Source organism: Dendrobates tinctorius, unplaced genomic scaffold (assembly GCF_039654945.1).
Source record: "Dendrobates tinctorius isolate UK_male_01 unplaced genomic scaffold, ASM3965494v1 ptg000160l, whole genome shotgun sequence".
Taxonomy (NCBI): Eukaryota; Metazoa; Chordata; class Amphibia; order Anura; family Dendrobatidae; genus Dendrobates; species Dendrobates tinctorius.
In genome coordinates, this window is record NW_027361827.1 from 8,137,585 (window position 1) to 8,153,134 (window position 15,550).

The 15,550-nt window shown below is 43.8% G+C and overlaps 1 protein-coding gene across 1 annotated transcript in view; it reads left to right on the plus strand.

The window, feature by feature from the left end:
* Positions 1-855: 855 nt before the first annotated feature.
* The window catches only part of GNE (glucosamine (UDP-N-acetyl)-2-epimerase/N-acetylmannosamine kinase), a 76,884-nt gene continuing 62,189 nt past the window's right edge, over positions 856-15,550 (plus strand). Inside the window, exon 1 of the mRNA XM_073549646.1 lies at positions 856-997. Within this exon, the coding sequence (XP_073405747.1) occupies positions 956-997 (42 nt within the window). The 5' untranslated portion in view covers positions 856-955. The remainder of the gene's footprint in view (positions 998-15,550) is intronic.

The following is a 15,550-nucleotide window of genomic DNA, read 5'->3' on the forward strand; positions in this document are numbered from 1 at the left end:
GCGGACCCGCAGCAGTTTTTGCTGCGGTGTACAGTACAATGATTCCCTATGGGAATCAAAAACCGCAGTGCAGACGGTGCGGAATTTTCCGCGCGGATTATCTGCGGTTTTCAATCCGCAGAAAGAATTGACATGTCAATTCTTTCTGCGGATTCTCCTGCAGTTTGCCATCTCCTCCATTGAGGAGATGAAAAACCGCAGGGCAAAACCGCAGAGCAATCCGCAGGTAAAACCGCAGGTCTTTTGACCTGCGGTTTCACCTGCGGATTTTACAAAATCCGTGCGGATGAATCCGCACCTAATCCGCAGCGTGTGCACACAGCCTAAAACTCGGTCTGGTCACTGGTCATTGCTTGCTGTTATTAATATCCCAGAAAACCCAGTGAGAACACTAGAGCATTGCACAAGGAGGAGATACACTGAATAGAAGACACATGAACCCTCAGCCTCTGCACACAAGGTCTGCTCCCAGACCAAGGGACATGCTAGAAATCACAGCATAGCCGGCGGCCACCGTCTGCAGGGAGGCTGCTCGCTCGGAGGATGTGGCCACCGTCTGCAGGGAGAAGAGACTACCCTTCCTGAGAATGTGGCCACCGTCTGCAGGGAGGCTGCCCGCCCAAATATGTGGCCACCGTCTGCAGGGAGGCTGCCCGCCCAAATATGTGGCCACCGTCTGCAGGGAGAAGAGACTACCCTCCCCGAGTATGAGGCCACCGTCTGCAAAGAGAAAAGACTACCCGCCCGCCCCGCACGGTGTCAGGAATCATGTGAGGCTAAACGGAACCTGCACGTTCAGCCACAGGGTTCATTTACATAGTGGGCGGGGCTTCCTCCTCCGCTAAGAATGGAGCGCAGATGCCAATCAATGAAATACTACAAGTCCATGCAGTGAGGCTGGCGGCGGGCAGGAGCCACACAGCGATCCACCGAGCACCGGCACTTCACCACCAGCATGGGCAGCAGGGAGCAGTCGCCTCGTATGCGGGGTCCTCATGTAAGTCCTGGCCTCTATTGTCACTAGACCCCCAGCTGCGCAGGCCTGGGGGCGCCGTGCATGGTGTGTGTGGTGGACATGTCAGTCACTAGCCGGGCTGTCAGCATCCAGCCACGTCCCTGCCGAGGACACATGCCAGCCTGGGGGCTGCCAGCGATCGCCACATACTGCTTTGTCTGACTGTTAGGCATTGCCTTCTTCTTCTGCCATGTGAGAACTGACCAGTGTGTGTGTTATATGTGTACATACGTGTGTGATATGTTATATATATATATATATATATATATATATATATAATGCCTTGTGAGAACTGATCAGCACATGTGTATATGTTGGTGTGTTAGTGTGTGTGTATGTGTATATATATATTTTACCATGTGAGAACTGACCGTCACATGTTTGTGTGTGTGATATATACGTATATACATGCAGCTCTGGTAAAAAGAGACCACTGCACAGTTTTATAAAAATCAGCTTCCCTACATGTCTGACAGCCTTTCCATTCCAGTGTCAGTTGTATTCCAACCAGCGTACACCTCATTCTTCTTAATGTACTTCTGATTAGGTGATCACCTGAACCAAATCTTATTTAACGGAGGAAAGTATAAAAAACACCGCTGTGGTGTTCACAATCCTCTTGCAATAGGACAAGCTGGATGCCAAAACAAGTGCTAGTAATATCCCAAAAGTAACAGGAATTGAAAAAATTACTTTTAGCCATGCCAAAGGAGTGGAAAAGAAAAGTCTTGAGTGAGGAAAAGAAGGGCTCAATTCTGGCTTTACTAGCTGAGGGATACAGTGAGCGTCATGTTGCCTCCATCCTCAAAATTTCTAAGACAGCAGTCCATTACAACAAGGTCAAGAAGCAGACATTGGGGACAACAAAGCTACAGACCGGCAAGAGGGTGAAAACTTTCTACTGACCGGGATGATCGTACTGTTATTCGAATGTCACTCGGCAACCGCAGGATGACATCAAGTGACCTACAAAAGGAGTGGCAAATGGCAGCTGGGGTGAAGTGCACGGCAAGAACAGTTCGTAACAGGCTCCTAGAGGCAGGGCTCAAGTCATGTAAAGGTAGAAAAAAGCCTTTCATCAATGAGAAGCAAAGGAGAGCCAGGCTGAAGTTTTCCAAAGACCATAAGGATTGGACTATAGAGGACTGGAGTAAGGTAATCTTCTCTGATGAGTGTAATTTTCAGCTTTGCCCAGCACCTGGTCGTCTAATGGTTAGACTGAGAGCTGGAGAGATGTACATGCCACAGTGTCTTGCACCCACTGTGAAATTTGGTGAAGAATGGGTGATGATCTGGGGATGCTTCAGCAAGTCTGGAATGGGCAGGTTAATCTTTGCGAAGGACGTATGAATCAAGCCGCATACAAGGTTATCCTGGAAAAACAGTTGATTCCTTCTGCTAAGGCAACGTTCCCCAACTTTGAGGACTGGTTTTCCCAGCAGGACAATGCGCCATGCCACACAGCTAGGTCACTCAATGTGTGGATGAAGGACCACCTCATGAAATCCCTGTCATGGCCAGCCCAATCTCCAGACCTGAACACCATTGAAAACCTCTGGAATGTAGTGATGAGCGAGTATACTCGTTGCTCGGGTGTCCGCCGAGTATTTTGGCGTGCTCGGAGATTTCGTTTTCATCATTTTATCTGCATGATTTGTGACTGCTAGACAGCTTGAATATATGAGGAATGCCTGTTTGTTAGGGAATTCCCACATATATTAAGCCGGTCTACAAGTCACAAATCATGCAGACAAGACTGCAAAAACTAAATCTCCGAGCACGCCAAAATACTCGGAGGACACCCGAGCATGCTCGGGAGAGTATACTCACTCATCACTACTGGAATGTAATCTAGAGGAAGATGGATAATCACAAGCCATTAAACAAAGAAGATCTGCTTAAATGTTTGTATCAGGAGTGGCATAAGGTCACCCAATAGCAGTGTGAAAGACTGGTGGGAAGCATGCCAAGACCCATGAAAGCTGTGATTAAAAATCATGGTTATTCCACAAAATATTGATTTCTGAACTCTTCCTGAGATAAAACATTAGTATTGTTGTTTCTAAATTTATTATGAACCTGTTTTCTTAGCATTATTTGAGGTCTGCAAGCACTGCATTTTTTCTTGTACTTTTGACCATTTCTCCTTTTCTGAAAATAAATACAAAATTTAGTGCTTGGAAATTCGGAGACATGTTGTCAGTAGTTTATAGAATAAAAGAGCAATTTACATTTTACTCAAAAATATAAAGAGAAAAATCAGACAAACTGGAAATTTTGCAGTGGTCTCTTAATTTTTGACAGGGCTGTATGTGTGTGTGTGTGTATATAATACATGAAAAAACTGGAACAGCACCAAGACTATACCTTACTGAAGTGCACGCTTCCCCAACCAGTGTTCAACTGACATAGCAGGATATGTAGCAAAAAACAGGGAAACAGCAAATGGAGTAAAAAAGAAAAGTAAACTTTAATGCCCAATGGCGTGGCAACGTTTTGGATGTGAAATCCTTTTTTTTCTTTGAAAAAGAATTTCACATCCGAAACGTTGCCACGCCATTGGGCATTAAAGTTCACTGTTTGTACTCCATGTGCTGTTTCCCTGTTTTTTGCTATATGTGTGTGTATATATGTGTGTATATATATATATATAATATAATATATATACACACACACACTCCCTGACAGAAGTTATGTCGCTTATCCATGTTATGTAAATAAAAGCTTATTACCTGACGTTAAATTCATCCATTGTTTATATAAATTACTCTTTTGAAAGCTGAAACCCTCCGAAATGTCGTTTAGGTTAAGAAAATAAGTTGTCATTAATGCAGAAATACTGATCATTTAATGGACACAGCATGGTCAGATTTTGGCAAGACAAAAGTTGTCGCCTGGTCATTTAATGCACCCAATCCTAGTTTACATCCTCACCTTTGCTCAGCAAATGATCCGTTAATTAGTGGGTGTGTATAAAAAGAAACCCAGCACCCCAGACCTTCACTTGAGCTGAAACTTGAGCTCTGACATGCCAAAAATCCACCCTACGACCAAATCCTGGATTATCAAGAGGCTGAAGACCAGATCCACTGTAGAGTTGGCTGGCACCTTTAATGTGTCTCAGCATCAAGTACAAAGAATTAAAAAAAAGATTTGAAGAGACTGAAGATGTGTTTGACAAGCCCAGGTCCGGCAGACCCCGCAAGACAACTGCTCAGGAGGAATGTTTGTTGGTTAGAAAATCCAAAGCAAGCCCCTCTTCCACTACAGCAGAGCTCCAACAGGCCTGGTCACCTCAAGTCCCTGTGTCAACTAGAACAGTTTGTAGGATTCTGTCTCGAAATGGCCTCCATGGTTGAATCAGTTCCCAGAAGCCAGCACTAAACAAAAGGCAAATAAAAAACCGTGTGGCATGTGCGAAGTCCCACAGCCTGCTAAACAGATGGATGCTGGAAAAGTGGCAGAAGGTGGATTTCTCTGATGAATCTTCAGTAGAATTACACCACAGCCGCTGCAAATACTGCAGGAGACCTACTGGAGCCCGTATGGATCCAAAATACACACATAAAACAGTTAAATTTGGTGGAAAGATCATGGGCTGGGGTTACATTCAGTATGGGGGTGTGCGAAACATTTGCAAGGTGGAAGGAAATATCAATAGCCTAAAATATCAAGAAGTATTAGCTACCTCTTATATTCCAAATCATAAAAGGGGTCAAATTCTGCAGCAGGATGGTGCTCCATCTCATACATCCATCTCTACAACAAAGTTCCTCCAGGCAAAAAAGTTCAAGGTGCTCAAGGACTGGCCAGCCCAGTCACCAGACATGAACATCATTGAGCATGTATGGGGTAGGATGAAAGAGGAAGCTTGGAAGACAAAAACCAAGAATCTAGATGAACTCTGGGAGGCATGTAAGACTGCATTCTTTGTTATTCCTGATGACTTCATTAATAAATTGTATGAATCATTGTTGAACCGCATGGATGCAGTCCTTCAAGCTCATGGAAGTCACACAAGATTTTAAATATGATTCCACAACTTCATTCACCAATTTGAGGCAACGTATATTTGTAGTTTAAGTTAATTATTTGTTTCAATATCACATTACTTTCGGTGGGCGACAAAACCTTTGTCTTGCCAAAATCTGACCATTCTGTGTCCATTAAATGATCAATATTTCTGCATTGATGGCAATTTATTTTCTTAACCTAAACCACATTTCGGAGGGTTTCAGCTTTCAAAAGAATAATTTATACAACCAATGGATGAATATAACGTCCGGTTATAAGCTTTTATTTACATAATATGGATAAGCGACATAACTTCTGTCAGGGGGTGTGTATGTGTGTGTATGTGTATATATATATATATATATATATATATATATATATATATATATATAATTATTGCTTAAAGGGAACACTAAACAGTACAATGCATTGTTTAGTGTTCCCTTTATCTTTTGAGCAGTGTGTGTGTGTGTGTATAATATATATATATTATATTGTGGTGTAGTGACCACTGTGTCCGCTAGGGGGCGCTGTATGGATGTCCCAGGAGAGTGGATGAATGGCAAGATACTGAATGACCGTTATGTATCTCAAGGTGGGTGGCCTTGAGATGGAGATTTATGTGTGTGTTAATCAGCAGTGATACTGCTGAGGTGCTGGTTCAATGTGTCAGGAACTAGTTACCTCCAAACCCACCCAGGGGGTGTGTTTATTAACGCTATTGTAAAGTGTAAATGTGTGTGTGAAGGACCTGTGATGAGGTCATAGCCATGTGACCCGGTGGGAGTGGCTAAGGACCATATAAGGTAGCCAGGGTAGGTCACATGAGGTGAATGCTGGGACCCGATTGGTCCAGTGTGGAAGGTCCTGCTGAGATGGAGCTTCCTGGCTAACAGCCTGTGAAGTGACTTTGGTGTATGGCTGCACGTGTCTGAGAGTTCCGAGGGGAGGGAATGAACGTCTGCAGTAAGCTGAAGCAGCCATGAGGAAACCCGGACGTGGGTGAGATAAATGAGGCTAAGAGAGCTTGTATGCTGGACATTGTACAACCTGGGAGCACTAAACAATACGAAGGCACGCTGCCAAAACGTGCGTAGGGGTTGTGGCACCATCATCTGGCAATTTATAAGATTTGCTGATTTTGGTATTCTGTGGTTAAGGGGCATCACAGGTTTGTTCTTATGTTTAGATAGTACGTTCTTCATGGTTGTAGACACTGTGGATGCTTTCTAATGATTTTGGTATGATTCTATATTAGTGCTTTTGAAGAGAAGTTTGATGTCCAGTTACTATTACAGTTACTATTAGGATGCTGGCCTATCTATGCCTCTGACTTATTTTTCACATTTTGATCTTATCTGCCAGCTTTTGCGTGTGTTTGTATGTGTATATATATCATTTTATACTGTACACACACCCCACACGTATAGGGATATGCTTTTTTCCATTCACACACACACTTTGTTAGGGAGGCTGACTTTGCATAGGTTGCCGCTACCTTATTATGAGAGGCCCCGTGCTGTCACGTGGTACACTACCTGTGTGTTAGTGCCGCTGTTGGACATTCCATCTATTCTTTCGTCCAGCATGGTTTTTTGCAGCCCATAAACAGTGAGATGTCTCTTTGGCATGTATGGTCAGGGAGACATCTCCTATTCTCAGTAATGGGATCCAGATGTTCCCGCTTGAGAAGAAGAAAGGAAATGACTTTCTAACTGGCTGTGCTCAGCTGCTCCACACAAAGTGTACAATTATTGGCAGGGAAAAGGGACACAACCTCACAATCTTGTGAAAAATGAGGAGTCATTGCTTGCGTTGAGAAACATGTGATGGTGTCTCCGCGGCTTGTGTTTTGCAGATTTTTACATATTTCCCACAAGGGATGGGGGCTTTGCTCTAGAATCACTGTGTTGAGAAACATGTGATGGTGTCTCTGCAGTGTTGGATATTGATCTCCATGAGTTCATTCATCCTCATTTTTCACAGTCTTCTACTAGGCATTGCTCCTACTGGCCAGTTTCCTACTCCACACTGATGAGGGGCAATACCCCGAAACAGCTGTCTGTGGATGGATACCATGTTTTGGCATAGGTTTCCTTCATTGGAGACTGCCCTTCCCGTGGTTGTTCCTTCCCGGGGAAAGACCTGGCTAGTCATTGCTTGCGTTGAGAAACATGTGATGGTGTCTCCGCGGCATGTGTTTTGCATATTTTTACATATTTCCCATAAGGGATGGGGGCTTTGCTCTAGAATCACTGCGTTGAGAAACATGTGATGGTGTCTCCACAGTTTTGGATGTTGATCTCCATGAGTTCATTCATCCTCATTTTTTACACTCATGGTAGCATGAGATGGACTCTACAACCCACACAAGGGGCTCAGGTAGTGCAGCTCATCCAGGATGGCACATCAATGCAAGCTGTGGCAAGAAGGTTTGCTGTGTCTGTCAACGTAGTGTCCAGAGGATGGAGGCGCTACCAGGAGACGTGGAGGGAGCCATAGGAGGGCCACAACCCAGCAGCAGGACCGCTACCTCCGATTTGTGCAAGGAAGAAGAGGAGTAGCACTGCCAGAACCCTGCAAAATGACCTCCAGCAGGCTACAAATGTGCATGTGTCTGCACAAACGGTTAGAAACCGACTACATGAGGATGGTCTGAGGGCCCGACGTTCACAGATAGGGGTTGTGCTCACAGCCCAACACCGTACAGGATGCTTGGCATTTACCACAGAACACCAGGATTGGCAAATTTGCCACTGGCGCCCTGTACTCTTCACAGATGAAAGCAGGTTCACACTGGGCACATGTGACAGAGTCTGAACATGCCGTGGAGAGCAATCTGCTGCCTGCAACATCCTTCAGTATGACTGGTTTGGCAGAGGGTCAGTAATGGTGTGGGGTGGCATTTCTTTGGAGGGTCGCACAACCCTCCATGTGCTCGCCAGAGGTAGCCTGACTGCTATTAGGTACCGAGATGAGATCCTCAGACCCCATGTGAGACCATATGCTGGTGCGGTTGGCCCTGGGTTCTTCCTAATGCAGGACAATGCCAGACCTCATATGGCTGGAGTGTGTTAGCAGTTCCTGCAAGATGAAGGCATTGAAGCTATGGACTGGCCCTCCCGTTCCCCAGACCTGAATCCGATTTGAGCACATCTGGGACATCATGTCTCGCTCCATCCACCAACGTCATGTTGCATCACAGACTATCCAGGAGTTGGTGGATGCTTTAGTCCAGGTCTGGGAGAAGATCCCTCAGAAGACCATCCGCCGCCTCATCAGGAGCATGCCCAGGCGTTGTACAGTAGGGAGGTCATACAGGTACGTGGAGGCCACACACACTACTGAGCATCTTTTCCTTGTAATGAGGCATTTGCACTGAAGTTGGATCAGTCTGTAATTTGATTTTCCACTTTGATTTTGAGTAGCATTCCAAATCAAGACCTCCATGGGATATTCATTTTGATTTACAATGATAATTATGTTTTATTGTTCTTTATTGAACACATTCCACTATGCAATGAATAAAAATTTGCAACTGGAATTTTTAATTCAGAGATATCTAGGATGTGGTATTTTAGTGTTCTCTTTATTTTTTTGAGCAAGATCGGGTGATTCTGAACGCGGCAATACCAAACGTGTATTTTATTTTTTAATTGTTTTATTTTGAATGGGGTGAATGGGGGCTGATTTAAACTTTTGTACAGTTAATTTTTTTTTATATTTATAAAAACACTTTTTTTCATTTGCTTCAATAGTTTCCATGGGAGACTTGAAGCTGTGATTATCCAATCTCTTGTGGTACACAGAGAAGGACTTTAGCCCCTCTGTGTGTAGCAGAAATGCTCTCTTGTTATGAGCGCTGACCGCAGATATTCTCCTTCTCCATTCTATTGATGTTGGTGCCAGGACTCCTGATGCTTGCGTGACCCTGTTATGTCAAATGAGCACTGCAGTCAGTTTGTAAGCGGAAGCAGTGATACCCCTGAAGAGCCCATGCGGGATATGATCATAGTGAGGAAGGCCCACCATCTGCTGTCTGGGTGTAATCAGGTGGAACCAATTTGGACAGGAAGGATTTCAGGGGGCACAGCTTCATGTGCTGGACTTGGTCAGGTGAAAATAAAGCTCTGCTTGCCAAGCCACAGATGGATTTGGCACCAAGAATAAGAGGAGCAGACACACACCAGGGATGGCGTTGAGGCTAGCGTGACAGGCCTAAGCGGGAAGTCTGTGCCACTAGGGTGCTTGACACCACCTGTTAAGGGTCATAGTACGTTTGGGAAGAACCAGAGTTCCGTCTGCATCAGTTAAGACGAGGTCTTGCGCCCTACGGTGGTCAAGACCCAGAGACCAGACTTTGCAAGAGAAGAGCCGAATCCCAGTCCTATCTGCTTCAAGCCCGACAACTAAGGAGGCACGCCTGCGACTGCAGAGGGATGGCGTAAGTAATCAGGGCTGTGAATTCCAGTTTTGGCATATGGTACTAGAATTGGCTGGGGTCAGGACAGAAGGCTGGGACGGGCCGGTGCGTGGGAGGCAGAGAGAGACTTGCTGCCCAGAGGGAAAACCCGGTGACCCCTGTTGGGGCCAGAATTAGATGTAGAGAGCGAGAGAACCTGCATGGTAACTTGCGTCAACAGGCGTACCACCGTCGTGAAGGGTCGCTATTGACATCACTGGAATGGAGCTGGTGCAGGAGGGGAATATCTTTTTTTTATTTAATCTGAGACTACAGCATTTAAGAAGGCCTTCTTCAAGACATGGACAGCACCTTTTTAAAGTATCATGTTTTTAATGGTTAAAATTGCAAAGTACTTGTAAAAACAAGCAAGCTTCACAATTTACTCATTGTTAAAATTCTAATTGTATTATATAATGCTGCTTGTAATGGTTAATGGCTGTCACTGCATTATATCAGTGGTGGCCAAACATGCATATTGCTTACAAGCTCTCTTATATTGATCTACTAATGCCCATGGTGGGCTAGCACATCCAGTAATAGTCTAAATATATAGATACATACATAAAATGTATAGTATGAGTGAACTATACTGTACATATTGTGATTTTTTTTTTTTTTTTTTTTTTTAGGATAAAATATTAGATGAGGCATAGGAAATAGATATGTATCCGGTTTAGTACTGAGTGATGACAATAGCAAGCGATGCTAGCGTTTGGCGTCACCTGAAGAGATTCTGGGTTGCTGAAGGAGCCCCCCCAAAAAAACGACGCCTTTCTGAGGGAGACGGTCCTCCTTCATCAGGGTATGGCCATGGCAGGGGAATATCCTCAATAAAAGTGTGCTCAGATGATGGTAGTTGCAACAGTCAAGTCCTAACATCCCTGCACAGGGGCTTAATGTGCAGCAAGAAGAAAATGACAGCACTATAAGTATAAATACAATTACAATTAGAAATATCAAATGGAAATATAAATAAACTTTTATATTAAAAATTAAAAGTAAAAGAAAATATAAAATATATAGTAATAACATATACGTGTATGTGTGTGTATGTATGTATATATATATATATATAATGTAAAAGTAGGGTACGATGAACATATGGTGAATATTTTAAAAAATGTGTTAAAAATCTATAGCGAGTTGTATGATAAATCTATGTTGATCATAAGGGTAAGAAATACTATATGTAATAGAAAAAAAAGTGTTTTTTGGTGGTTTTGTATTTTTTTTGTGGTTTATTACACTTTTTTTGTAGTTTTTTTTTTTTTTTTAATTTAGAGGGGAAAGTATAAATGTGTGAAGGGGGGAGGAAAAGTAGTCAGAAGTTACTCATAAACGTGGAGTCCATACCCAGTTGGGCGTGGAACCTGTGGGTGATGGGGTAACCACTAATGGCATGTGAAAAGGGAGGAGTTGAATGGAATAAATAATTAAAAGCATACAGTTCGATGTCATAATTAAGGCCTTTTTTGCTTCCTCCCCTGCCCAGGAGATGTGGTATGCTCCATACATGGTCAAACACAGACAATTTTTAAAATGAACTTTCGTTCGTGGGAAAACCCCTTTAATGTGACCGGCTTCCTCTGCCTGTAGACACATTGCGCATCTGCCACCGGGATCAGCCGATTGATTCACTGCGCCTGTGAGGAATTCGCGCAGGTGCAGTGCCACGGTGTTCCGCTGGTGGTACTGCACAAGAGGCTGTGAGAGTGTGTGTACGGCGTATAGAGTGTGTTCCGCTGGTGGTACCGCGCAATAGGTTGGTACCAGCTGATGAACTTCTTTGCTTTGAATTCTGGGATACGGTGACATCTGGACAGAACAGGGAATGAAAACATTACAAGGCAAATATATAAATAGATTGTGACAGATTGGCTGTTAGACAATTGATAACAATGGGTCTCCTGAGATGGCATGTGATGGATTTGTGGACTTTGGGGATGTGATGGAACACTGCTACGCTTGCCGTTCTGTTGTATTCCTTTTGTTTAGAATCCCCAATGTTTTGTCTTTAGTTGCTAATCCACCAAGTTGTGTGATGAATGAATTTGGATCTTTTTAAATTTTTGGTACGTTTTAGGATCCTCCATCAGTTTTAATGCTTCATTGTGGTACTATATTATTGTTATTTTGTAGTGTGATGGTTTCTCGCTCTCTCTGAGGAATAATTTTTGTGGGTCCTTTTTTTCATTCTCCTGTTATCCATGGTTACCAGGTTATCAAATGTGATAAAAGCATTTGAATACTCCTTGATAGGGTTATATTCTGATTTGTTGGATAATGTAGTGTGGATATAACTGGTATCCTGATCCGTAGTGTATCGTACCTTCCAAGGTACGGTAATCATTCCGTTTTAGGAAATGTTTTTTGAGTGCTAAATTTCGTAGGAATTTCTTTATGCTAATGTATAAGTTAAAAGGGTTGACTTCTGATGAAAAGGCATATTTGAGACCCTTTTTCAGAAGTGTTTCTTCTTCCTGTAGGAACTGAGGTTAAAGATTCTCTAAGGATATGTTACCTCATCAGTGTTTGTTTTTGTTTTGGAGGCTTTCCTACTGCTTCCGCCCCTTTTGGTTTTGTTGTGCATGCCCCTAAAAAATCCCGACTGATGCTGGTTTTATACATCCGAGCAGAGAACCCTTACCCCTTGAGTGGTGCATTGATTGGATTTGGTTGGGAGTTTAGTTGGGAGTCTATTTGCAGTGTTTCTTCTAAAGTTAGCACAATTCAATGGGAATGTGGTGCTACGGTGAGTTGAACTTGATTGGCCAGTAATGCATATAGAAGAAAGTTCTGTCAGGGTCCTGTCAGCGCCGGCGTGCAGCCTCCGCTTTGCAGGGACTCACCCGCACTTTAGGGGCGGCCCGGGGTCAGGTACAGCCGGAAAGTACACACAGGACCTGGGGACACTGAAGTTTAGCAAGCAGTGAAGGACCTACGGTCATGTGACTGCAAGGGGCGGGGCTTAGAATCCTGCTTCCAGAGATGGCAGGACACTAAACAGAAATACTCAGAGTCAGGCAAAACGGAGGTCATACACACAGATAGCAGAAAAGTACCAGGGATGAGACGAGACAGAATGGATAGTCGGGGCCAAGCAGGGGTCAAAACCAAACAGACATAGAAGGTGCCAAGCAGAATCCAACAAGCAATATCCAGAGAACAGACCGAGTTGTACGCAGAGTATCAAGCAACCAGAATACAGCACAAACACACTCAGGGGTCCCCACACAATGCCAAGGGCGAAAGTATAACTGACAGGGATGGGAGCTTCCTGAGGCTATAAGCTTTCCCAGAACCAATGAGAGGCCACCATAATAAGTCCCAGGTGTGCAGGTAAGAGTCTGCACTGAGATCAGAACATTAACCCCAGAAGTGCAGGTCCACCAGCACTGGTATCATGACAAGTTCCCCCTGTAAAGTTGCCAGTTCACTCTCATGAACAGTGGGGATGCTGTAATTTCTGTTACCACTGTTGACCTAGGTGGAGCTGAACACTTTCATTATCCAGATTGGTTAGCTGGGAGAATCTGTTGGCAATGTATTTGTCCCTCAAGTTCTCTACCATTCTGTTCGTCGGACCCAAGAGAATGGTTGAATTGGGACAAATTTTGAGTCAAGTTCTGAATAGTGTTAAAGTGGGCAGATCTAACATTGGTATCAGTGTTACTATTTACAGAAAAAGAACCCTGATCAAGATCTCTCACTGTAAAGATGTCATGATCCAGGTTGGATTACGACAGATAAATGCACTAGTAACCTTTTTTTTTTCCTTCAAGCCTTTGGCTTTAAGACAGTTTTGCCCCGGTGACCATTAGGGCCATTGCACTGTGGTGATTTCAGTTCTGGTTTTGCCCCTGGTGGCCGGTAGGGTCATTGCACTCTGATTTCTTTAGTTTAGTGCACGTGATTATCACTAACAGGTGGGATTGCTCTGGTTTAACTATATAGGTGTGTCTTGTTCTCTCACTCACTGTTGGTGATATTGCTCATTTCCAACCAAGTCTGGTGGAGGAAGGAACTACAGAGATGAGTTCCTTGCAGCTCAGGCAGAGCTCTGGTGTAGTAGCTTCAGGTGGAAGCTGAATTCTGGTGGTGTACTCTATTGCTGGGAGCAAGAGCAACAGAGCAAAGCTAAGTGGTGTTACCCCTGTTTTGTAACTTTCCTTTTGTGTGTTTCAGTGCAGTGGTGGGATTAGTTTCTGCACCGTCCATTTCACTAGAAAGGGCTAGATGCAGGGCGAGCTAGGGTTTTTAGGTTCCTGATCGGCGCCCGGTGCGGAACCGGCCTAGGGATCGTTAGGAGTGTAGAGACACTGACTCAGGGGTGTGCAAGAGGTCTCCACGTCCCCGTTCCCTATCGCAGGGCCCTCCATTGTATCAGTTTCCCTGGTCTTTCCCTTTATTATTTAAATTCGCCCTGCTGGAGGCGGTGTATCCAGTTATACATGTAATTCTGAAATTCGCCTGCTGGAGGCGGTGTATCCGGCTGCACGTTAAATTATTTAAATTCGCCCTGCGGTGTATCCAGGGTCACGTGTGCCATAGAAGTTCGCCCTGCTGGAGGCGGTGTGTCCAGTCACACGTTGACCATCACAAAAGACTTGCAATACTAAAGGAGTGTATTGGGTAGAGGTTGAATGGCTATAGGTGGAGAAAGCCAGAGATGTATCAGAAATTATTTGGATTGGATGTAGTCATAGCTGAAGGATTGTGTTGGGTGAATGGTTGTTGTGTGAACTGTTATGGTAATACATGTTGTCTATCTTAAATTTATTCATTTTTTTTGTTTGATTTATGTTTTTGTCCTTCAATGTACTAGTAATGTTGTTTTACAGAGCTTGAATTGATGTGTTTCACTAATTTGATCACAACCAGTAGGGAAATGCTTCACATGTTTGACCAACTTAAACATTTTAACCATATTTCAGAAATGCAACCTCTGTTCACTCATACTCTACATTTTCTGTATTTATTTATCTGTATATTTCCTTATACTATTACTGCAATTGGTGCATGTGCTAGCCTACCACGGGCATTCATAAGCTCTTAGCATGGCAGTGTTTAGCCAAATAACTGTTAATTTCTGGCAAGCATCCACACCCAACCTGTTTTCTACCAGCGGCTATTATCTCTTTTTGGGAAGAGTGCAAGTCTTTATTTTGCTTGTTATTTTTCTTTTATATTGAACAAGCAGGCACTGCTCTGCTGCTGGGATCATTGGAGTGCGCTGTTGGCTCACAGTTCGGGCAGCTTCAGAGAGCGCACAGTTTAGGACAGTGGCGCATTGATGCTGCTGGTCTGAACTGTCAATCAAGCAGGAGCACACCGCCTCGGGGCAAGCAGGAGCACGAGAGGCGGGGGAGCAGTGTGCTCTTGCAGAGGAAGATTAGATAGGAAGACAGTACTATCTCTGACTACAAAACCTTAGCATTGATCCTTTATAAAATTTGCATACTCTCATATCAAGCAATTAGAGGAAGTACTGTTACATACAGTATATGTGGAAGGATTGGAAAATAATATAGAGGAAAATTATAGTGTTCCTTTTAGGAGAACATTCATTCATTATCAGGAGTTCTCTAATCGGTTTACATTTCCCTAGAAGCAATATAGATAGTAGAACCGAGCTGCTCTTTTTAGCACTGTCATCAATTTCTGGGAACTGTCAGTATAGGCATTCTATCAATGATGAAAGCACTGCAGAGCACTAAGGGTCATCGTGACGTTTCTCTCTCCATTCATAGGTTACACACAGAACAAATAGCAGCTGAATTCCACTGATTGTGAGTGCAACTGAATGGTAATTTTCTACCCGAGTGCTGGTCTTCTATGCTTAAAGGGTTGTGCTTGCTTGTAAGCCAAATGATTAAAACAATTGAAAATTTTAAGGTATTGTCTATATTGTAGGTTTCTATTATACAAGGTTATTTTGGCTTTTTCAGCGCACTGTGTTAATGATAGTCGCAATGCTCCTGACGTACAGTGGCTTGCAAAAGAATTCACCCCTCTTTGCATTTTTCATGTTTTGCTACCTCACAACCTGGAATTTC